This window comes from Dufourea novaeangliae, unplaced genomic scaffold (genome assembly GCF_001272555.1).
Source record: "Dufourea novaeangliae isolate 0120121106 unplaced genomic scaffold, ASM127255v1 scaffold270, whole genome shotgun sequence".
Taxonomy (NCBI): domain Eukaryota; kingdom Metazoa; phylum Arthropoda; class Insecta; order Hymenoptera; family Halictidae; genus Dufourea; species Dufourea novaeangliae.
Genome location: NW_015374153.1, coordinates 29,318 through 55,055, shown reverse-complemented (window position 1 = coordinate 55,055; position 25,738 = coordinate 29,318). Strand labels below are relative to the sequence as shown.

The 25,738-nt window shown below is 45.2% G+C and overlaps 2 protein-coding genes across 2 annotated transcripts in view; one reads left to right on the top strand and one right to left on the bottom strand.

The window, feature by feature from the left end:
- LOC107191863 overlaps positions 1-17,253 on the top strand; it is a 27,349-nt gene extending 10,096 nt beyond the window's left edge. The window contains exon 2 of the mRNA XM_015581002.1: positions 16,264-17,253. Within this exon, the coding sequence (XP_015436488.1) occupies positions 16,264-17,245 (982 nt within the window). The 3' untranslated portion in view covers positions 17,246-17,253. The remainder of the gene's footprint in view (positions 1-16,263) is intronic.
- A 3,348-nt stretch (positions 17,254-20,601) lies between these two features.
- LOC107191864 lies at positions 20,602-21,561 on the bottom strand. Its single transcript, XM_015581003.1, has one exon. It carries the CDS (start codon positions 21,559-21,561, stop codon positions 20,602-20,604), a length of 960 nt encoding a protein of 319 aa, XP_015436489.1.
- Between the last annotated feature and the right edge of the window lie 4,177 nt (positions 21,562-25,738).

Genomic DNA, 25,738 nt, shown 5'->3' with positions numbered 1-25,738 from the left:
CCCCCCCCCCTCCCCGAATTTCACCTCGCCGCGTAACGTGTAATCAAAGACTTTACTGCCGAAGATACGTAATGGCAGGGTTAGAGGCCTAGCCAGCAGCGGGATTAACGATCTCTGGGAACGGAGGAAGAGGGCTTTGGGCAATGCGTGCAAATTTCGCGTCAGCGGCCTTGCAATTACGTTTCACGTGCTCTTCCGTCATAAAACGGGCCGACCGACTGACGTAATTCTTCGAGCTTTTATCCACCGTCTTTCATTTTCGTGAATCGTTCCCGCCGTCGATCTTAATTTTTCGTCGATCTTATTCCGAATTAACCGCCAAGTAAGAGTCACAAGGGTAAGAATGGTGTTCAAAAATGACGATATATCGTTTATTTAAGTAGATATTTATTAAGGCAGATTCTCAGGTGTAACAGTGTAGACAAGAAATCGACCAATCGCAAACTTCATGGCAAGCTCGCGATCGGTCTATTTTCCTTACGATCTGTTACGTTACAGTAAATGCAGCGGTTGCACCAAAATGTCGATATTTATGGGTTAAGAGTATCGATACTAGAATGTACATCGTTACATTAAATATCGATATTTTAAATATAATATCGTCTCGTGTCTCTCGACACACCTGACTCACGAAAGATGAGTTTTTCCAAGCCCTTCGAAGTAATTCCGCGACGTGTTGCGTAATCCCAGTCGCGAAACGGTAACGGGAATTGCGAATTTCCCAATCCGATCGACGGGAAACAGTCTACGATGTGTATATGTGTTCCGTACGTCTGACGATCCGCCTCCAAGGATAATGGGATTTGTTAATCGCGATCGGACGTGGAATGGAGCCGGTTCAGCTGGCGAGTTTAGACTCCCCGACCGAAGAAGTCCCTTTTGCCTCCTTTTTTCTTGCGTCGTGGACGTCTTGAATGGGGACTCGTGTTAGGTCCTGGCGGCAGGAAGACCCCAGGGGAAGAGAGGGAACGGAAAGGAAAGCAAAGGGGATTCTTGAGACAAATGGCGGAGGGCGGGAAAGGGGTGGAAGGAAAAAAAAAGAAAATAACAGCCAGCGGATGTTCCGAACTCTATCTTTCTCTGTCTCCACCCTGTTTCTTCTTTCTTCGTCAGTTTTGCCTTTGCCTTCGATTTCTTTCACTTCGAACCCAAGCCCCTTTCAGTTCTTCGCGGCTTTCTATTGTTTCCATGGCTTTCAACGACGATCAGTGTACGTGGTTGCCACCTCTGTGTTCTGGGATCGCGAGGAAATAGAGAGTCAATGTGTATGGAAGAACGTTGTTCGTGGTGGTGCTCGTTTGTAGAAGGGGATCCACTTTTAAGACGTTATCTGAAGTTATATGACACGGTGACGTTCCCAAATGGGCCGACTCACCTGTAAAGCAATTGTGAAAGAAAATGTAAAGTCTAAATTTCCTTTAAACTTGCTGGAACTGGCTACGAGGGCATGGTTTCGACCTTTCGATTCGTAACAACACAGTCGTGGGCCCGATGCGACTTTCACAAAGCTCCTCGTGGCAGAGTGAACGTATCGAAAATGGAATCATTCCACCACAAGAATAGGAATGCATCTCTCGAACGTTCTTTGAGAGTCGTCCCGTAGGCGTTAAGTGTCGGATCAGGTAGCCAGGAAGCGTAGATCTGACCGTGAACCTGACCGCGTCGATGGGAATCCGTTCGAAAAGAGAGATGCTGGGCCAAGAATGCGTCGTCGTGGTCTCGTCGCACGTGTCTAGTGTTCAATAAGGAAGTATCAATGTGCCCCGTGGCGCAGGCTGTAATAGAATAGGCCGGGTTTATTGGGTGGAGAATTGGATTTTCAAGTGTAATCTACCCAGCATCCTCGGAGGTTCTCGGTTAACAGGTGCAGGAGTCTATTGTCGAGCCCCACCCATCCCATTTCGGCTGTCTAAGAACGGGGACAATAATTTCCGGTTGAATCTTGCGCCGTTACGAGGCGCTGCAGGTAGCAGGAGCGCGTGCTATTCGGGACCTATAATATAGAGAGGCTCGAGAGAGATGTAATTTTCTAAGTTTGATGGAAAAGTTTCGAGCAGCGCCTACCAATTGATATCCCACCTCGGCTAGAAGCGCTGACTCGACATTGTTTGGGGGGTTCAATTATAAATTGATGCACTGTTCGTTTTTGGAAACCTGGGATTTCGGAATTGATCGAAAAGTATACTCCACGGATACTCTCTATTTTATACAGGGTGTTCACAAAGTAGGGTCTGTGAATACAGGAGCGGACAGTATTCACCGCGTGAAGTAAAAAATGGATGGATGGACAACAGGGGCAGTACGAGTTTTGTATCGAAATGAAAGGAAGACGTATCGAATAACTATAAGAAATGCGAAAACAAGCTAGTGTATTTTTCATCGAATAAGGATTGATGTTAGGATGATGTAGACATTTTTCACTTCATCGCGTGACTTAACTACAAAACCACCCTACAATTTGCTGTCCTTATGTGTTGTGGTTAAAATAAAAACTAACCACATTTTTGTAGGGAATATAATTTATCCTTTTTTTGTAGGGAATATAATGTGGAAACATGATACAAACTCCCATAAGATTCCTCGTTCGCAGTTTTATCTCCGTTCCACCCTGTGCGAGACTTTTTTTTAATCAAACAATCTCCCGTTTTTACCTTTTCCCTTCAGTTCCATCGAGGACACCGCGTGCGTACACTCTGGGGAGACCCTCTTACGGGGACTACGCGGAATTCTCTCAGGTGCAGCTCGTCCGCTTCCTGTTCTTCCTTTCCTTAGATTGCATTTCCTTGGAAAGGATCGCGCGCGTTGCTCGGTTTCTTTTTATTAAATCGCCAAACTTGGATGTCTGTGCGATGCGACCGAACTGTCCCCGGAACTCGAACTATTCCGACCAGAGAACCACTCATTCTGTACTATCCACCTTACTTATAGTTGTTCATGGACATCAAACACGTAATTTCAATGTTCTTTGCGTAACAAAACGAGTCACCGGAGTGTGTATTGAGTCACACTTTTCAAACTTTAATCTTTACTCAGTTCTTCAATACTGACGTTTCATTCATCCGTGAACCGGGAAAGTGACGATAGTCCAGCCAGCTAGACAGAGGACCCATTGAAATTCCCCAGTTTGCAGAACGAAAGTGCATTCCTTCGTTTGCTTCTTCGCTTTCAGCATTCCTGTCGAACGATCGTTGTGTCACACTCGACCGACAGGGGGCTATCATCGTGTTCTGCATAGTTCCTCAACACCTCTCATCGCGTTCAAATCCACGAAGAACTCGATCTCCTCTCGGCTGTGAAAACGGAAGTTCTCCCCGCGGGAAGAAAAAAAATAGAAGTGACGCGAGAACGAGATTCCTCGGATCGCGTTTACTTACGCTTCCTCGTTTTATCGACCTGCCCAGCACGCCGCATAATGTTCCGTTAACAGTCTCGCCTCGCCGCGCGTTTCTAGACGCACCTTATCGAATTCCCAAAGCTCCTCTCATTTTATTAGTATAATAATTCGAACAGAATTTTCGCTACTTAATACTCTATCATTCGGTTATTGCACTCTTTCATTATTGAGTTTATTTAAGTACGGTAATTTGGATGGTGAAATGGGACCTTCGGAGTATTATTTTCTTGTAATAATGTGTATCGCCACCGATGGACGTCACTTTGAGCATTTGTAACATTGATTTCATTATTTCTTCAATGTTCAAGTTCACCTCGAGGTCGTAAGTTAGACATATTAGAACCGTAACTGGCTACTATACTGCTCAGCAAAATAATGACTGCGATCTAGAAAAAATTCGAGTACTTCCCTTCTGAAACCATTAACCCTTTATTTTAGTATACAATAGGTACAAAAACTACTAACTTAATTGAGTTAATTCGACTTGTACAATTTACATACTGTTTTACTGGATATGAAATTGGCGTCTGGTAGCCGGTAAAAAGAGAGGATTTTGAGAGCCACTGTTACCCCGTTACTCGTACAAGAAGAAAGACACTTCCTTCTGCAGTCCCAGAACCGAACCGAAGCCAATTACAAGGCTTGCGCCAAGAGTCTCTCTCGGTTCGCCGAGAAGTCGATGCCTCGTGAGAGGAGCCAAAGGCTTGCCAATTGGTCTCCGTACGTACGTACACTTTGACAAATTCTTCGACGGCAGAATTATCTTGTTCACTGAATGGGTCCAGGGGATTGATCGTAAGGCCATTCTGGTTTACAAACGTTCCTGGATTAATAGTCATTTCCTCGCAACGACGGTTATCATTATCTGCTGTTAATTGCCAGAGGTTCGAGACATTCCTTTATCATTCGTGAAACGCAATAATCCAATTAGCTAATTAGCGGTTCGTGGACCTATAAATACTTAACTATGCGCCAATTAACGTGCTCACCGGTGCAGGGCAGAGAGACAGAGAGATACCTGCATAGAGGAAGCGAAAAGTAAAAAAAGAAATCTGGCTTTAAGTAACAGGTTCCACGGAACGTTTCAGAATGTTCAGGATGTTACACACACACACACACGTTGAATGAATGTGCACGAGATATAGGGGCTTTTGGTGGGTGATATTCGAGTCTATTATAGGGCAAAATGGAGAGAAGGGTATACGTGACCAAAACAATAGCCCACTCTGCCCATGGTCTTCTCATGGGATAGGGCCATATTGTTTGACGTGTCCTGCGTAGGTATCCCCTTTTCTTGCCTCCGTCACTGTGCACTCTTGAAATTCCTCACCGTTTTCTTCCGTGTCCACTTTTTTTCTCTGATTTTATACACTCTGCTTTTTCGTTCACGAGGAGACTATTCGATGGAGACCAAATATCGACACTTCGTATTTTTTTTCCCTCGGACGAGACCACTTACCGTCTATCTCCCTCTCTCTTTCTCTCTCTCTCTCTCTCTAGGTTTCCACCCTATTGTGAACCTCCTGGAAGCCGTAGTTTCGCGTCCGAATATCTCTCTCTCTCTCTCTCTCTCGATACGACGTTTTCCAGACCCTCGACACATCGGCAGCTCTATTGTGCCCGCGTTGACGGGAGGGAGTGAACGTGCAACCGGGTAAATTACCTTTCAGGGGTTTCTCTTCGAGGAACCTAGTGTTTCTTAATGGTAGCTTGATTCCGTTTCGTTCGGGGCGCGCTTTTTATCCGGGGTGGATGTTGGGGAGAGAAAGAAAGCAATCGGAGGGTAGTAGATCATGTTGTGTATTATATATCGTTTCCGTGAATTATTCGATAACGATGTCGGGAGGGGGGCGGGGAGGGAGGCGCGCCAGACAAGAGGGAAAATTTCAATAGGTAGTCCACCAAGACGCGATTCGATTTAAATGGTTTCGTGAGGAGAGTCGTTTTTCCAAGTACGGTCTTCTACAGTCTTAGGTCGAAAGTCGACGCAACAATAATCGATGTCAGTGAAAATACACCCTACCCTACACTGTTCTCGAGGAACACGCGACGCGGGCGGCGCGGAATCTAATGGCGAGATATACGTTTATGGCTGGTGAATTTACGATCGATGGAAATACGAAGGGAGGCCCTTCGCTGTGTCCCTCTTCGTGCTCCTTCTTCCGCCCAGGATCCTGGTTTGCAATTCGCCGCACGTCACTTTCACGGTGAAAAGGGGGGGGGGGCTGAAGGCTCCTTTATCGTCTCAGATCCAGCTTAGATATATGTGTACCGTCGACGATTTTATCGTTCTTAGATATCGGACGTTATCTCCTCTCTAATCAAATTATCCGATCTATTCGCGATACTCCCGTGCAAACTTACAACATCAGGAAAGTGATTTTATACAGGGTGTCTCGTTCAAGTGTGATCCCTCGATTATCTTTTATAATTGTAGAAACGTAAAAATATTTTGTATGAAATTTACGAAGTGTACTAAGCGGTAAGTATCCTGCAGGCGCTGTTTTAGCAAACGAAAAATCGCGACAGAATAGGGCAGCCGAATGGAAAATATTTTTTTGACTGTGTCTCATTCCGCCGGCCATTTTTCCATAGAATCGAACACTTCTTTCAGCATTCATGGCACGTACCGGGAAGCGCAATCCGTGACCGGCGTGGACGGTTTCGAGGCGGTTTTCCACGTAGCGAACAATTTTACATATCAAATCAGCCGTTGAATTGCACGCGTCCAAACGCCGCGAACACCGACTGTCTCGAGAATTGGTCTTAAAAGTTTCAGTGTAAAGTAAAAGTATTGGTCTTTAAAATGTTTGGGTGAAACGTATGAAAACTTGAATTAGTGGTGAATGACATCCAGGATCCTATGAAGGGCTTTTATGTTCTTTTAGTGGTTCGGCCAAAGTGGAAAAGGACACTAGTTTTTGGTTTGGGTCTTACGGATCCTAGATAATTCCTGTTTGTTTTTTCTTTGTATCGAATTTTCCTATTTACCACTGTCTTCTCTACCAAAGAATTTACCCCGTTACATAAATTATCACTCTTACAACAATGTGCGTGATTGCAACGAATAAGAATGGATCCCCTTTCCAACAACGTTGATTCAGGATTGAAAAAAATCGTTGCTTCCAATTGTACACACAGTCCGACAGGTTAATTTGTCGTTGGCGAGAGATTACTAGGAAACGAACGAATGAAATTTCGATGAACATGAAAAAGGCGGTGACCATTTCCTGATCCTGGGGAGGGAATCACGACTTACGACACACGTATCCCCTTCGTTGTCAACGATGGTCGTATAAACGCGTGCTTCTGTGGACTCTTCCTATTCCCGGCCGTGGTATTTTTTTTCTCTCTATCTTTCTACGATTTCTTGGCAGGCGCGTGTGGATTTAATGGGCCGTAAGGGAGGGTTCCACTCTGTATAAGGCGGTGTCTGCGCTACGTAGAATCGATGATGCTCTCCCACGGTGTTCCTTCGCTTCTTTCTTCTATTTTTTCCTTCCCCCTTCTCGTCGAACCATTCTCTACTTTCGATTTCTCTCTCGTTCGGCCGACCCATTAATCAACCACTCTGCCTCTTATGATCGAGTCTTCATTTCTCCGACCTGTGTGACCTTGGTGAATGTGTAGTAACCAGGTACGATCGATCAGAGAATCGTCACCTGATTAGGGATACACTCAACCACACACGGCTACCTTTAAGATAGCTTCTAAATGGGTTTCCTGATCACGAACAGATCATCTTCTAGAAAATTTGTAAAGTTTAACCGGCAGAAATATTTTTTTGTCCATAACAGTACTTGCCCCTTCCATCGAAATAACATTGTACAATTTAATAGTAGACAATTTATCGTATCTTCAAAAACGAGTGAGATATTGTTCGTCTCGTTTCACCACACTGAATTATGGCCACACAAGCAACACCGTCGTTTTCAATCTGCTTCTGTGAAATTGACGAACATTCGCGTAGAGCCGTGACCGTGACCGAAGTATGTCACGAGTTCACTGTACGTTCTGTTCGCGTCACCTGCCAAACGTGACCACGTCGAATCTCGTTTCCCGTGTGTATACGTATACATACATATAGATATATGTACACATGTATGCTCATAGGGAAACCGAGTAGGTTTTACCGGTAAACCGGTCGGCAACCGGTTACGATCGTTCTAGCGAGAATTCAAGGGGATTTCCACGTATCTCATCGGTGGACAGACCGTTCGTGGTGGCCAAGAAAGGTGCTCTCCTCGGTTATCGGGTCGGAAAGGGCATGCTCTTCCTCGAGAAAATGCATTAACGAGCAACCTGAGGGGATACGTAAAGGTGTACCGATCGTCGACTAATGTCGGTGACAATTGATGGGCTCCATCATGGTGAACGTGCAACGACCTAGCTGGATAATTGGAATTGTTCGCGACCAGACGATCCAGCAATTCCTGCTCGTTCATGAAATAACAATTGCCGTGACCGATCCGGATATAAATTTCAATCGAAACGCCTGTGCTCGTCTATACCTGGCAAACTCATTTACCGTGGAGCGGAAAACGATATTGCAAAACCAAGGAGGGGAGGATCGTTTCGTTTTTCTGTTGGTCTAGAGTCTAGAGGAGAAGTAGGTTCGTTTCGTTGTTGGGTTCCGAGTCGCGGGATCGAGTGTAACAGCCACCTGAATATCTTCGCTGTTACTGGCGATAGAAAGAAATGTGTCAGACCAAACTTGCATGGTTTTGGGGTATCCATGGGTTATTCATAGAGTGTATCAAAGTCAATAGTTACTTAGGTAGATCATCCAACATAGCCACGAGATCGTGTTCGCGATCATCGCGTGGGTTGTAAGACTATCCGCGAGAATAATTATAGAGGAGACGACTTCTCAGGCCACTTTTCGATCGTCGAGTGGGGAGACATAATTGAAAAGTGATGAAACGCGACTGAGAATTTCCATGATAATTCACTCCCCCTGTGGCTGATTTATGAACCGCTCCGTTTAAAGACGGAGAATGTTTCGTGTGAGCTTTGTACGCCCGGAAAGTAACCACTGGTGTGGAGGAGATTCTATCCTGAGGGGACAGTGAATTCAATGGAATCCTTGCGTTAGGTTAGAAACTATGGTTAGAATGCCGGAACAATTCGTTTGCGTGGGGGGAACGAACGGGGTTGGTGTACGGAAGTTAAGACAACGGTTACCTTCGCGAGGATTGAATTCATTCGAGGACACCAGGGGTAGTGGAGATAGATTACGGTCTGGGGTACTATGTAGTCTTTTCAAGTATGAATCAGGCCTGAATCGGACAACTTGAAATATTTCTGACTGAGGATCGTACTAAAATCATAATAGATACAAAAACCTATTATAAATTATAAATTATAAATCCTCCTCCAAGAATCAAACGTGTGACAGACCATCTGCCTTGGACTCCACTCAAAGTCCAATCGATCGAATAATTGATCAAACGTTTGTTTTCTCGACAACGACAACAGTAATTCCAAAGCGTGCAAGGTCAGGAGACTCATAGTCGGGAGGAAGGAGTTAATTGCGATAAATATTGCGAGTCTGGCGCGGGCCAAACGAATTCGGTTGCATTGAGATTTATGGACGGGTACGTCCGCCGTTTGTTTCTCTCCTAGGCTACCGCCCCGGCACGTAACGCGAGATGTACGCATGTTCGGTTATGACGTCGTTTCGCGTGTACAGAAAGCATCGTTTATCCTTGGAAATCAATAAATTATTTCAGTCACGTCCTCTAACAGCTGAATTCCACGGCACGCATTCATTCTTGCTGATCACTGTCATTTCGAGCCGAGGCTACGCGCCTCTTCTTGGACATCTATCAGGCTCAATTGCAATTAACGTTTTTTCTTTGTTTTTTTCTTTACTTCGGTTTGATCCATGATTACGGGTACCACCTGCGGTGATAGCAGGTTGTCAGCGACGATCGCGTGAGGTGCGGGAAATTACCGATTCCTGGATGGACACACGAGTAGGCACCAACCGTCGAATCGTGTCAGGATGCTCTTCGCAGTTTCCCGATACATTGTTGGACGACCAGCCTTCCGTTAGTCATGAATTAATAGAGCGTTAGACCGATAACTACTATTTAGCCGCTGTTTCTTAAATATCTTACTCATCATCGTGTCACTTTCCTTTTGTACAAAGTTCAATTAGGGGATTAAAGTTATTCCCTTGCATACCATCAAATATTATATTGTGAAAACTAAAAAAATCGGTGGGGATCACCTAACTAGGACTCCTTGTTAGTCGTGTCTAAACGCAAGTTACTTGTTGTAAGCCCTGCAATTACCAAAATCTATTTATTATATTGTCATCATTGCCCCATCGGCTGTGCAACAACTTTGTATATGTATATCAGAATCGAGTACATCTCTATTTTCCTGATCACTTATACTAGCGTTTCTTCTGCATCAATTCCATTTACCGAGGATCGATTCATGCGAGCCGTTCCTTTTCCTGTACTTTATCGACATTTATTGCCCCCTCCCCCCATCTATTGATCCGATTGTATCGTAAATTGTTTCCAGATGAGATAGCATAAAATCACTCCTCGACGCGCATCACGATGGACGAAATCATGGACTGGTTCTCCGATACCATCCCGTGTGCCAATGCGATGCCGCGGTTTCGATAGCGACTAACCGGCTGACGAACGATTAGATTAGTGTAATTTATAACAATCAGCGTTGCGTGCGAAACGAGACGCGAACCATTACACGCACGAAGATCACACGCCTTTTTACCCGGTACTTTGACACGTGTACCATGTAGACTGTTTTACGTTCGTATTAGAAGGATTAGAATCGCATTGATGGAAATTATTGTTTTATGGGAGGTTCGGTGTACATTCTGTTGTAGTTATACCAATGATAATACTACTTAAATTTTCTTCTTATTGTGTTAGTATTAATCATCCAGGTTCCTGCTTGGTGCATCTTACCTGAAAGATTCGAGTAAAGGAACGTAATTAACTGAGGCAGACATTTAAAATCGTTCGAAATACATTTAAAATCGTTCTAATCTCCAAGCTAGTAGGGGACTCGGACAGCCTCGCCTCCTGTTAGTCGTAGAGTGGCTTTCTGCGTTTCCTGCTGGGATAATACACACGTGAAGCGTCCCGTTCCTCCTCTGACACGTGTATTATACACATACAATAGTCGTGTGCGATTGGAGGCGTACGAGCACGTGTGGCGAGTTCGCACGGGCGACAAGGGTGTACCCGCCTCTCCGTTCCAGGCGAGGACACGACCAGCGTCTCTAGAGTCTTCGCCTCGACTATAGCATCGCCAAGGTGAACAAACTCCCTTCGGTTCTCGCGCGTCCTGCCACGGTTTAATCCCACGTCGTGTCTGGTCCACCGAATGATCCTCCCGCGTCCAACCTCGGAGATTAACGTAGCAGGCAGGATCCTTGACCGTGAAAGCTCTTCTCGTGGCTCGACCCATTCCGATACACACGGAGAATCACCGTCCTGTAACCTGAAATATGTTTCGTGGTATCCTTGTGGAATTCCATGTGGATTATCCGCTTTGGATTTTTTTTTTCATTAATTTCGTCGTCTGACACCGGGAGATACTCGAGAGCGTGTAGAGTATCGAGTGTAGTAGGTAAACTTGGTGTTTCAAAGTATTACGGTCCTGCTAAAAAATCCACAACAAACGCATGAAATTTTATTAACCCTCACTTCGAAGCGCTTATTTTGTTTCTACATCTATAACACCACTTATCACAGGTACCTTATCCTCATCGTGAGTCACAGATATGTACATTATTCGAAACTTATAAATTCAGCGTGCATACAATAGTTTTGGAACACCAATTTAATTGCAAAGTCACGGAAAATCTTCCATGAAGTAAGGTTATTCCCCCGATCAAACGGAAATCACCTGATCACCGTTAGATATAGAAAACATAGGATGTCGGTCGGTGCTCTCGATAAAGCAACAACCGCTTTTTAGTTAGCCAAAGGATGCTCGTTAGCGAGCGCAATTAGGCAAAACACAGAATTGATGAGGGAGGACGCTCTGCATATTTGCGTTCCAATTAGCCGGATCCGCTGACGCATTGTAGTCAATAATGTCCCTAACGCTGTCAGTGAGGTCAGGGACTGAATCGGCGTCAACCTGTTAAATCACCACGAATGAGTCACGCTGACTCTGAGAGAGAGAGAGAGAGAGTCTTATACATATGTGAATGTATACCTTCTAGGCCCTGGGTGGCGAGTAGTTGGTTTCTCTTTCTCTCTCTCTCTCTCTCTCTCTCTCTCTCTCTCTCTCTCAGTCGAATATTAACTCGACCAGGACAGAAATTACAGGCTAGGTGGGCTATTACAACTCCCTCCTGGCAACCACCACCAGACGTCTCGTCGAGACCTACCTGTTCTCCCTGTTAAACCCTCTACACCACCGAGGCATTTCGCCTCGCGGTGAAACGAACAATCACCGAGAGCGCGCACATGGCCGTGTTATCCACCCGTTTAAGCTTTCACGTGATCAGAACCAATTTGTAATGAAAAGTGGCTCCGAGTAAGCGACGCCCAGGCCTATGAAGTATGTAGCTTTGCCTCTGACGCGTTATTGAATCAATCGACGTCACCTCCAATCCCTACTCCCTTAGCAAGATTCATTGAATTCGAGTTCGATGGAAACTAGCGCGTGTAGTTTGTTACACGGCCTCAATCTCGGGCTACTTAACGGCGCCGTTTACACCGCGAAACAACTCGATGGACCTAGTTAATCACGTGGGTAAATTACCGTAGTGCATACATAACAAGTACACCGAAACGAGCCGAACGTTAGCGGGACCTGATTGACTGCAGGCTAATGACTCTGTGCTTTATCTTGCTTGACGGACGCGTTATGGCTCGGGCTGAAACACGTGAATTCTGCTGTGTATGAATATTTTTTAGGAAATTGGGCACAATTTGCGATTTAATCACCGGTATATTGTATACCATATGGTGGAAAATTGATTACACGCGACAACTTATAGTAGTGGTCCAATCTTGGCGATAGTTTAAATTCGCAAACCTTCCCCTATTACACGTCTCTATGGGTTAGACCTCTTGTCTTCAGAAATTGAAATATCTCTAGCTGTCTAGCGTTTTCACGCCAAGATCAAGATAATTACTCTGTCCCTAGGACAGACAGGAGGGTAGCACGAGGGTATAGAAATCGCGCTAAACCGTCCGACAGCGGGAGTCATTAGATCAGGTTGAATCAAGGGTCCGAAGAAGAGGGATTATAGGCACCCGCAAACGTTGATCCGGCCCGATGATCATGAGAGATTAATCTCTCTCGGCTCACCGCAAGATGCCAGACCACGTTGGTATTCCTTTTCATCTTTCATTCCATCGGCGCGACGACGACGTTTGGCCCTGTGTCTTTTTCTCTCTCGGTACACATATATCCTACGTTTGCCGACGACGCCGTCTTCAACCGTCAGTCTTTTTCTCACGCATACTCGTATGCACACGCACGTGCTCACCGGGGCCCTCTTTCCACCTCCTCCACCACCTCCACCTTTTCTTCCTTCTCCTCATTCTGCTGCAGCGGTGGCTCTTCGTCTTCTTCTTTCCCGTCTCTTTCTTTTTCATCATCTTGGCTCGCCTCGCCCCTTCGGGTCGCGCAGCCACCTCGTCCCACGGCGTTCTCGAGCCTTCTTCTTCTTCTTCTTCTTCTTCTTCTTCTTCTTCTTCTTCCGCGTTCTTCTAACCTGCCAATCGTGTGTGTGTGTGTGTGTGTGTGTGTGTGTGTGTGTGTGTATTTTTATGTGTGTACTTTCGACGAATACGTCCAAGCGGTTAATGGACTACCGATCGGCAACAACACACATGGGGCACATCGTGTTCTACCCCGTTCGGCCAACCGGAATTGTAATCGGTAAGCCTTTTTGCGAGAGAGGTTACGCGTCGAGAGTATGGGCTCTGTTGTGTCGGTAGTCTAGACGTTTATACCCACTTACTGTTAGTTACTTGCTCGATAGGAAGACGCTGGCATCTTCCTATTTACGGTGTACGCGTAAGTCCGTAAGTGTCGTAGGTTCGACATTTAAACAGAGACCATATGGGAGATACGCGTTTTTATTTCGATGAGATTTTTAACCTTTTAACGCCCAGTGTGACGTATATGTCACATTTAGAAAATTACATTTCTAGAAGAGTCACCGTGAAAATACAAATGAGGTACATGTACTGTTTGGGCGTTAAAGGGTTAAGTCTGCCAGCAGAGTCTGTGTGGAACAATGTGTTCACTCAGGATATACCAGTTTGCTACCCTGTATATCCTGTCCGCGTACTTTTATTGCGTTGATGATACGGGCAGATACGACTAATGGTGGCGTGAGTGGCTCGAAATTCCAGAGAAGACGCGGTGAACAAGCCATTGTAGCTAGTGGGGAACGATTGGATCGTACATAGGTACATACGCTGTTGGAAACCTATACGCGAAAGATCAATACACAGTTGAAATTTTCAATAACAGAACTGTATTTCTAAACGGGTACAACAAGAGTATACATATAAGACTGTTTCGTAAACTGGGGTGAACGTGATACCGAAGAGCAATTTGGAGTATCTACTGTTCCTGCTCTTGCAGATTTCCTGGAAATATACTATAAGTACATCGTATTTGATGGGGGGAGATGATGACCTTAGTCCTTAAGGCCAATTTTCACTTTTACACAAGTATTGTACTTCCTACAATCCATTCAATTCATCAAAAGTATAGGTACTGGCTCTATCTTGTTCACTGGTCACTTTGGGTGCAGTGCAAATGAAAATAATCTTTACACCTTTCTGTGTGGATGATTCATCCGCGTTTGCACATCTACAATGTAAAGTCTAAATTTGCCTTATGTCGCATCCTACCAATTTATTTGTTTTCGGACCTAGTATGTAGCTTGATCACTTTTGTCAGTGTTAGGGCCTTCAGTGAATCACGAGATTGGTCATCCAACAGTATAGGTACACCTTGTTCAACTTCCAATGTTTCAAGGAACTTGGAAGAAAAGCACGTCTAGTCTCAATCATCGGAAACGGTTCATCTTTCCCCGGTTCGTGTTAAATACCACGCGAAATGTGCACGACGAATATACCCGCCGAGAATATTATTACTCCTGCCAGTCGGTTTCATTCTCCGTCTCAACGGACCTCGTGATTTCCCTTTTTGTTTTTTTTTCTTTCTTTTTTTCTCGTTTCTCTCTTTCACGTCCAACACGCACGACTGTCCGCACGACCATGCGGAGAGACTGGAGATGGGACGTAGGAATAATTTTGCAACGAGGGAGACGCCGCGCCCGGCTGGCGTATCAATTTATGCACATCGCGTGACGGACGTCCCAGGACCCGCTTACGCTGGTCATCGACAAAAACCCGTCGTCGTATTTCTCCGAAATACAAACGCGCTCGAAAACTGTATCTACATTTAATTATTCTGTTTCTCGTTTCGTTTTTTTTTCCTGGTTCACGGAATAATTTCTTCCGTCTCGTGACTCCGAACGTTGTCTATCGTAACCTCTTGAATAATATTTATTTGCATATTCGAGAAGTGTCTAACAAATAGTTATAAGTGTATGTACTTAGTGTTAAATACCGTGTCGCTGTTTCATCATGGCGTAACGACATAACGGTCCCAGCTAGATTCTTCTCCGTCAGTTTTTCTCCATACACCTTTCGATGATAGTCCAGCAAATCGCGTTGTCTTTGCCCTGTGCTTTTTCATCGGAACTGAAAATTAACGGCCGTTCCGATGAAACGTGCGCGCACCCAGCCCTGTTAATGGAATGGAACGCACGTTTCACAGAGCATTATGCATGAAGCGTCACCGTGGAAGAAGAAAAAAGGGAAAAAACGTACCTGGGAATAATTAGCGAAGGTTAGGTGCCCGCGTGTGCATCGAGTAATTAAGAGGGAAGGGTGATTTATCGTACGTTCTTGCCATTAACGGCGACAACCTGGGCTCCTGGCGAACGGATTTCGACGGGACGATCGATATTATACACAGTGTTCTGTTTCGAACACACACCACGGATACATCCACGGGAGTTTACGCGACTCGCTTCTGTTTCTGTTCTTCAGAGGTCTTCCCAGATGCTCGTAAAATTTCCACTCGTCTCTCGTTGGCAGAGTCGTCAGTTTTACGGTCAATGATACTTTTCTTTGCTTCCTCTCTTTCGCCGTGCACGTTGCTTTACGATCTGCCAGGTGGCTTCAAAGTCTCTCTTCTCTTCTATCCGCTCGGAAGGGGTTGCCTCTGCCTGGTCCTGGTAGACGAGGTCGTCGGTGGATGGCTGTGTTTCTTTTTATTCTGGATCTCTCTAGCGACTTGGCACTGGTGATGGATCGTCTCTTAAGCTCCCTCCGATCCTTTCGTCTGATTCTCCACTGCGGTCAGAGTGTAAACAGATTCTGTCCGCGTGCAAGACAGTTTTCCATCGTCGTACATCCAGCTACTTTTAATCAGTCAGGTGTAATTACCGTTCAAGGCTCCACGAGGACGATGCTTACGAGGATCTGATTATCGCGCGGACGGTACCCGGGAGTCTCTGAAATGATCTTATCCTGTAAATTTTTCTTTCAACCGTTTTTCTACAACTGTTCTTCCTTTTTCATTATTTAAAGCATTTCGAGCTTCTAATCAAGCTTATTCCTTTCGGAAGGACGAATTCAGCTACCTATAGCACTATTGTATTAAAAGAAGTTTATTTACTAAATTCAATCTAGCGAAAGATGCTGAAACTTAAATATTAAAACTACATAAAAAACTACGAAAAAATATTGAAACTACATAACGTCACGTGTTAGGTTCTTTTTAAACTACACCTGTTCTCTAATGTCTCTTGTATCGTTTGTGATTTTCAGATTACTCAGCTACAAGTTGCTGCTACTTACCACCAGCCTGATGGGGGCGATCGCAAGCGAGCAAGGCGCTTCGAATTACGAAACAGTTCACACGAGCAACGCGGCGATTCTGAATCGCCTCGGTTTGGCACCGCTTCAGATCCCCGACGGTCACCACAAGAAACGTTTAGCCGGTCCTGAACCGCCGGGACTGGGTACCCAGACACGGATCCATCAGCCGTACAGTCGTCGTCACGGGCATCGTGACAGTCACGTTTACATAGTCAAGCTTCCGGCTAGCCCGCCTTATTACACGATCACGAAACCGCACAAGTCACCGAAGGACGAGAAGCTAACGAACACTGGGCCAAGTTTCCCCGTAGGTTTTCAGGGAAATGGAAAACCAGCGAAGATTTATCACTGGAATCTGCCAGTCATGAAGAGGATCAGCGAGAAGAAGAGGCTGCAGACCCAGCTGAAGATCGATCAGACCAAAAAGAAGCTCGAGGACGCGAAGAAGCATCAAGGCTCCCCCTCGAAGAATTTTGAAGAAGTGGTTCGTCAAGGTATCTCGAAGACTGGCCACGAAGTTCTAGAAAACAAGAGATACTATAGCTCAGAGAACAACAAAATCGTCACGCGTCAGAAGGCAGGAACCTCGAAACACGTGAGGAACAACGACAAGCGACTCAGTTATCCGGAACACGAGGATACGAAGGTGGATTCGTCGTCGTTGAAGAAAACTAACAACAACAAAACGTACAGACTGAACGATTCAGGCGTGCACAGGATTCACCTGACGAACGAGCTTCACGGCTCGCGAAACACGGCGAAGGTGAAGAAACACCGGAAGAAGGCGGCCATGTCGTACTATGCGCCAATCACCGGCAAGTCCGGCTCGACCAGCATTCATAAGAACTTCCCCGGAAACGGGAAGCCGAAGGCGTTCTACGTGATGGAGAAGAGTCGCAAACCCGTCTACTATCATCCTTTATTACCTTAATCCATCCTAGCGACCACATGTCCACCACCACATTTCTGTGTGTGTGTGTGTGTGTGTGTGTGTGTGTAATCATGTTATGTGTTAACGGCCCGTGAACTTGTTTAGCCTAAGTAGCGCGCGTATCGTCTCCGCCCAGGACAAGAACAAGGGCCGAACTGCTTCGTAATGACGACGATCGGAGACCCATTCGGGGAGGGGAGGGAGAGAGAAAGACAAGAGACTATATGGATCTTTCGGTTGATCGTCCTTACACGAGATTCATGCGTGTCCTGCAAGTCGTGTTCCGTTGCAGGTGTTTTTTCAGGAGGTTAGTCTAAGGTTGTCGCAGCCTTTCGTTTGAAAGGAGGAACCTTAAAGTTAGGGTTAAGCTTAAGAAACTACGCATCGTACCAGCCTGATTTCTCGTGCGACAGTATTCTCTTGTTACACCGAAACGTATAGGACACCTTGTATACTGTTCAGGTCCACCGAGGACCATGGCACGAGGATGTACCGCGATCCTCTTCTTGAATTCTGTAACCTGTCACGCCCCTTTGAGTGGAATAGAGGAGGTCAGATTAGTCTAATGCAAATCGAAAGTGTGAAGGATCACTACAAGGGGGATTGATAAGATCAAAATAGAGTATATCGATTACCAGTATTAATCCAAGAAAAAATCGTTGCGCTAATCCGATTCCTGTCGAGTTTCCTTCAAGATAAAAGGGACAGCGCCGCGTTAGTATCGAGGGAATACTGTACTCGGTGTTAGGTTCGGTAAGGGAACGATCTTCGGTGCCACTTATCTCACTAGGCGACGCATTGACCATCGTTTTCCCACAGCTACGTTCGATTTGTACAATATATTTTTATAAGTTTACACAGGATACTTTTTCTATCGTATTGATGTGCCGTTTCACGCGTCGCCAACGATTGCTCCGTGGTGTGACGGCCACTAGAATGCATAATACGGTTCCGAACGGTGAGCGATCGTTCACGGGCGAATCTGCAGCATTTTTTATATTCTTATATTATATATTATATCTATATACACGTTATAGGAGGAAGCTCAATTGTATCGAAACCATGGCATTCAATGTAGCGAATAAAAGTATTTATAGTACTTTGTTCACGCATACGTACGTACGGTGATGGCTGTGCGTGAGAATGACCCAGTGAAAATGCAGAATGGTACTTCGTGTGTGTTTGTTTTTTAAACTTTTAGGACGTAAGTGTTATAGAAAACTATGGAAATAACCCTACACTAAGAGGATCGTACGTAGAGTTTAAGGAAGAGGTTTCTGTCGCGGTGGATGAGAACCACTCGTTAACCCGTTACGACGGTTTTTCGATGATATCAAGCAGCCGAGAGCGAGAGACGAGCCCTGTGCCTCGAGGGCCACATTTTTCGGTAGTGGACCGTGTGTGTAACTTGGGAATGACAAGTAAGACAATCCTTCCTTGCCCGTCGTATGCGTCTCGATTAGAACTTTACCTTGACGCGTTTATTTATCACTCTTGACGTGGATTAATCATTTTCAGAGGAGCACCAGCTGAAATCATTTTACTGTTAGCTGCAAAAAGATCGCTAGATGAAACGGATAGGTAATCGTTTTTTCTTTTCTTTATGGGATAGAATCTGCTGTTCTGTTCATTAATAAACTTCAAGCTTATGTTGAAAGGATGATCGTATCTAATACGTACAGTGGATACAAAATGTATTCAAACTCGTATTTTAAATATGATTTTACTGTTTATAACTGACACATAGGGTCAATTCAAGTGCCTAAAAAATGAATTATCGTAAAATCAATGAAATACTTTATATTGTAATATCAATGCTTGCATCCAACTAGGTCAAATTATGCAGGAAGCTATAAACCCTCAATGATCTGAAATCATTTTGAGAGTTTGTAGGTTTCTGCATAACTTGGCTCGATTGTAAATCAGAGAACAGAACAGACAGGTTCAAGTGTAACAGATTTTTAAGTAGTTTTTCGTTCGCTTTAAAGGATGGAAAATTTATTTGCCGGTTCCTACCCCCGCTTGAAGTTTAATTCGGTCTACAGAGAGATCGAATTCTTATTCACAACGGGATTCTATTTCCGAGACGATTTTCCCCACGACGCTGGAAGGCATTATATCGTGATCGTTGAGGTGGTTTCAATCCCTTTGAGTAAGTAGCGTGCGATCGCGAAGCACATATTCCCGTAACCAGACAGGATATAATCCCGGGGCGGACTCGCGTCCCAAGTCAATATTTGTGTTACGCGAGAAGGGGAGGAAACATATGAAACACGTTTTCTCGTCGTCGCGGAGGATTCGAGAAAACCAGCGTAGATTTCATACTTTCAGTCTGGAGAAAGAAGGTAAGCCTCACGATCAAAAGCTTTCACGTATATTATTTCTCACATATATATATGTACAACGTATTATAAAAAAAAAAGACGGGATTCTTAACAGAGGAGAAACATAAATATGACTTTGTTCTGCAAATAAATACACCATTAAATACGGGGCAATTACGATAATACTAGAATCACGTTCATCCGCTGTTATAAAAAAAAATAATAATAAATTGAATAATTACATATTACACGTAACGTTAAAGTTTGAGCAAACAGTCGTCGTATCACTCTTATTGTTCGTGATACGTGCTCGTTCTCTGGGTTCGACCATAGTGTGTAACGAAATACGTAATTAAATACGTAACTCGTAAATTAATTGACGTATATAGTAGACGATATAAATAATCGATACTTACTAAATAGGAGCTATACATTCGGAATAATAATTACACGTCCGTCCGGTCCCGCGGTTTCAATTCGAAGGAACCGAGGGCTTAATAACACGGTCCAATTAAACGCGGTAAATCTATGTCAACCACGGGGTGAATTATCGAGCGATACATAAAAAAGTCTGCGAGGGGAAAATTGCGTAGCTGACTTCAGGGGTAACGATAAATCTCACCCGGGTAACGTGAATTCCAACCCTTTCTAACGGGTGCCGTAAATATTTTTCTAATTGAAAAAACATCGTAATTGTCAGAGCTGTTCTTTCCGTCAACGAGCAACAGGATCGCCTGGGCTAATAAGGGAGAGTCAAAAGATATCCATCGACGTTAATTACTCTAATGGATATTTTCCATTGTACCTTTTGACTTTCTTTCGACGGTTCCCCTACGTTCCCAAACACTTAATTCCACTGGTCCAATTGATTCGACCGGAGACTCCACACAAGGGCAATATCAACCGTTCCTTATGGTTGCTCGAGTCTTTCGCGTGCACCGCAGCCCCGTGATTTTGAATCGGACCACCAATTTCCAGGATCACGTGGAACCCGTTCCACGATTCGGTAGCAACGAGCCGAGGCTCGTGCTCTCAATAGTATGAATTATCCTGTTGGTAGTCCGGATACCGGATAGGCTGACGGGCGGAGGTGGTACCGTCGGGCTTTAGCAGGAAGAAGCTGGTGGGCTTGCCGTTGAAAGTGTAGGGCCCCTTGTCCAGGTTGTTGACCACGTCGTCGGGTCGGTTGATCGGCTTCAGATTGGTCTGCCATTGATAGATCGACGTTGGTTTCCCGTTACTGACGAAATCCGTTGACAAAGTGTCCAAATTCGTGATGGGACTGTCCGATGGTTTCTTGGTAGGTTTCTTTTGCCACTGGTAGACGGACGTTGGTTTGCCGTTGCTCACGAAATCTATTGGAAGCTTGATGAATGGGTTAACAGGTTGTTTTGGTCTTGAGGGTTTAGCATATGGGATCTGAGGTCGGAGGTTAGATGTTGTATAAGTCGGAGGCTGGGAGATATAGCCTAAACCTGGAACGAACATGTACGGACTTGGTGGTAGCCGAATGTAAAAGATATTGCTCTCCTGGTATCTGTTCCCGTCCACTGCTCTTTCCTCCGTGTCGAAGCTATTACCGGTGTAATCGACGTTGTAAGGCACATTTGCGAAATGAGAAACGGCAGGATAGTTGACGAAGATCGCTTTGTGTTTCCGACCTTTCTTCGCCGTTCTGCCTTTGATCTCGTTAGACTGCATCTGCGGATGCGCTGCATCCTCCTTGTTCTCCCCGCGATCATCCTTGCCGGGGATCGAGGCTGGTAACGAGGTTCTCGAATCTTTCGTTCCACTGTCGGTCTTCTGTGATTGCTTTTTTGCCGGTTCATTGGTCGCGTCCTTGTTGCCGGTGACAATCTCGGTCTCCGTGGAGACTGAAGTCTCGTCCTTGCTCCGGGGGAACAATCGGGCGTTCAGGCTAAAGCCACCTTGAAGAGGTGCTGCGGTCGCGAACGCTACGATCGAGACCAGTAGAACCAGCGACGTCCTCATGGCGACTATGAACAAAAAAGAATAGGCATAAAAAAATCTTACGTCTTGAATAAAACAGACAGAAAATTCTTGAACCGACACACCTCGCCGCGACGATATCGTTCTGTGTGCGTTCATCCATTAAAACCGGGGCCCTGGGTATATTTGAGAAACGCCTCGCGCGTCCTTTTATCGGATGAAATATGCTTGGGATGCGTGCTTCGAGCCATACCCCGTAATTTACCGCGAACGGACCACAGTTAATCGGTGGAGGTTGTACGAATCATTGGAATCGTTGGATTACGCCGACGGTTGGTGAACGATTACTGGTGGTCGGAGACTCCTCGTAAGCCAGCTTATACACAAGTACTTACGACGTGTTACCCCTTTTTTTCCATGGCCCAGGGAATCAGATTAAGTTATTACCTGGTCGGTAGCAGAACTAATCGGTACGATATCGCGAAATATCCGTAGCACGGGCCTTCCTAGTAGCGTCCAGCCAATCTCGTCCTATCCCCTATTTCACACCGACATATATGTATAATCATCTCCGCGAAAGGACATTATTTTCTAATTAAGCCTCTGTCGTCGCTCTTCTATTCTCCACCAGATAAGTATCCATGGTCGCGGCATTAAGCAAGTATGGAGATAGAATATTATACACGCCTCTCGACAAGCAGCGAGAGAGCGTATCGTCCTGCAAACGAGCCAAAACAAATTGTTAGGGCTCATCGCGCTGTGGCTGGACGTCCTTAAAGGATAACTCGTTTTCTATCTCTGTTCGTCTTGGTCCGACTATCGAACCTCTACGTCGCGACGCGACCGACGCGGCTGGCTATTCTCCGTAGCCCACGACATCGAATAAATCACGGTCCCGGTGGCAGCAAAAGCGAAAAACGAAGAAAAAGACTTGGATTCGCTATACGTGGCTGTGCAAAAGAACGGCGGGAGGGGGGCGGGGGACAAAGTCTGGGCGGCATTTAGACCGGGGAGGGCGCGTGCATTCCGCGCGTCCTCGAGTTTTCTTATTCTCGCAGAGCCAGCAGCAAGCTAACCTCCGGGGAAAACAAGAGCACCAGGAATGGTAATTGAAAGCGGGTTATAAAATCGTCGAGTCACGCATTCCTACCGCCTCGCGAACTACCTTGCAGAAGGTCGGCCCACGGGATACAGCTAGATGTAAAGTGGCGAGAAAGAAAGAGGAACAAACATGATTTCGTAATACACTCCGCACATCTTCGGTTGCATTCAAGGTATCAAACTGATAGTTCTCTCTGGTTGATCGTTAATTGAACCGCCGCCTACTTCGTCTGGGTGGCCTTCTTCTGCGTGCTATGCAAATACACCCCGATTGAATTACTCCGGCGTGTACACGTCACGTAGCTGGCGCCTTTGATCGCGATACAAAAAAAATCCTGCCAGCGTTACCATGATCGGTAACGACCCCTGTAATCACCGGATATGTAATATCGGACCGTGGTGTCTGGCCTATTGATAGGATGACACTGATACGATCGTGTATACATACACTGGGGTGACTGATGGTTTCCATTACTTTGATGGTTTAATTGCGCCGGAGTAATTAAAATCGTGTGCCGTAAATTAGCTGTAAAACGAACGAGTCTCTGTTTATCGCGCCATCTTCCATAGTGTCCGTAGGTCTCAACATGGTGTGATTGACGCGCGAAAGCGTAATACATACACGGGATAATCGAGGCCCATCATTATTACGATTAAATACTGCATGATTGTTACGCGATACATACCACGTTACAATTATCATTGACGAGTTCCTTTTTTTTGCGCGCGGGCAGCGGTCAATCTTCTCTGTCAGTAAAGTAAACCGACTGCCTTTCCACCCGACGATGAGTCAACTGGGTACAGAAACCTCCATTACCGGCAACTGATTTTATTTTACTTGTCACTCTCCTACACGCGGGATCACGACAGGAATGCACGCGATCTGTTTGATATTCGGTTCGTTACAATATGTATGTATATGTATACACCGTATAAAACTTTTCAACCCCTCGTGGCCGGTAATTTTCGTGTCGACCGTCTGTCAATTCCTTGAACTTGATTTTTTTCGTCGTTGTGGACAGTGACGGGTCTCTGAGAGGACTCTTTCTTCAGCGTCTCCGTGACAAGGTACATACATATACATAAATAGAAGATTTCATAGCCCTCAATCTCCACCACCAAAATGGCGATACAATCGACTTACGATATACGTACATGTATTGCATATTGCATTTTCGACGGTCCTTTGTCAGATTCTTGTTAAGGACATCTCCTTAGCCTGGTTTTTCGGTATGCTCGCGAGACGGAACACACGGTACAACCGTTATTTTGCCGCAATAAAATGCTTTGCGTCGCGTATTACATACCTGTTTTTTTTTTTTGCGGGCAGCTCCGTCAGGAACCGGGGGAATGTCACGGTTCGTGACAGGGACAGACGAGACGAGAATCGGGAGTCACGGCACGAGGTAGAATCATTTCTGGGCTAAGGATTCTTCAATGAGGCGTGCTTCAGTGCTCCTTCGTCACGTGTCATTAGGATTCCATCTCTTCCGGTAGTTACACATTGCGTTCTGCCTCGACACCGCTTCTTGGTGTCCGTAATTATGCTTAACTGGACAGACGTTCGTGAACCGCCTTCGATCCGATCTCAATATCTCCTAACGACGATTAACACGATGATTTCTGCCGTTGCTGTTGAATACAATTTCCCTTAGCCTTAACAGATCGTAATGCTGTTTAGTTTAGATTCCACGTAGTTAGCGTTCATGTCGGAAGCATCGACAGTAGACAGCGAAGAAAAAACCGTGATTCACCTGTCTCTAATTATACTTGATTGGATCGACCGTTTATATAAAGGTACATCGTGTGGTTCGCAGTTTTCTTCTAAATGTCGAACAGCAGTTCGATCTTTTGAAATTTTCAGCAATGCTGTATTGCAGGAAGCATCGCTCGTTCCATCGTCTCGGTAATAGAGTAGTTAGGATACCCACTCGTTCGACAAAGTGCACGTGCTTGCTGTTTGAACTTAACAGGTCTCGTAATCGGAAGCGTCAGCGGGGTTCGCCCATGGGGAAAAAGGTACGAAACTTAACTAACGAAGGTTATATTTAGAGGCATTAGAGGATTGCAGGATAAAAGTGTACTCTGTCGCTGGAAAATGAGCGTAGATTATATATGGAAGCTGCACGGTGATCAACCAGCCTTGTTTCGTCGTTGGATCGTGGAATCGAACAAATTAATCTATCGTCTGGAACACGATTAAGAGTACCTATCCAGCAGCTGATGTACTTTCTACAATGTTGATCGTATTTACTCGTCGAGACGTTTCTTTTTCTTTCTTGCACAGATGCTTTCTCGACAGTTTTTGAGATTGAGGAGAGAGAGAGAGAGAGAGTAATGACGAAGGTAATATGGTCGGTCTGTCAGATATTGTTGAACTGAACAATTGTACATTGAATCGTGATCTATGGTTTTCGAAGTGGAAACCAGAAGATACTTTTTTTCTTTTTTTTTTTAGCTCGACTTCGACAGAGACCGAGAAGATAAAAGCACAGTTGGTAGTGTCCAGTCTCCCTCGTTCTCGACAACTCGCTACGTGACTCGGGGCTCATTACCGAATGAAATGGACGTGGAAATCGCCTGGTATAACACTGGGGTGCTCTCTCGCGACTGCCAACCAGCACGTAAACGCAACGATGTTTCTGCTTTAACGGTCTTTCGAAGGAATCCATAAAATTCTGTATTACGTACCCACGGCCGATTCCTTCGTTTCCTCTCTCGTTCGAAACGACGACGATTATATATTCCCCTTTTTCGGTTCGATTTTTTTTCTTTTGCCTAATATGGATTTTCTGGCTTGGTACGCCGGCCTGTTAATTAGACTTCGACGCCTCGTAACGGTAGATAATTGCGGTGAATAATTTTTAATAAACGACACGTTAAGCGTAATTCTGTTCCACCTGGGGATATGTATGGCTCATTTGTAGATCTCAACGGTCGCAACTGAAAAAACGAAAAAAGTGTGTTGTTTATCGCTTCCAGGTAATGTTCAGCGATCAATCGAGCCACAATATTTTTCTTCGCACTGTATTTCGATCAGGATGATGAAACGTAGCGTGGCTCATTCAATCTTGGCCCTGGTCACTGATCTATCTCTAATTAGCCAATTTTACGCTGT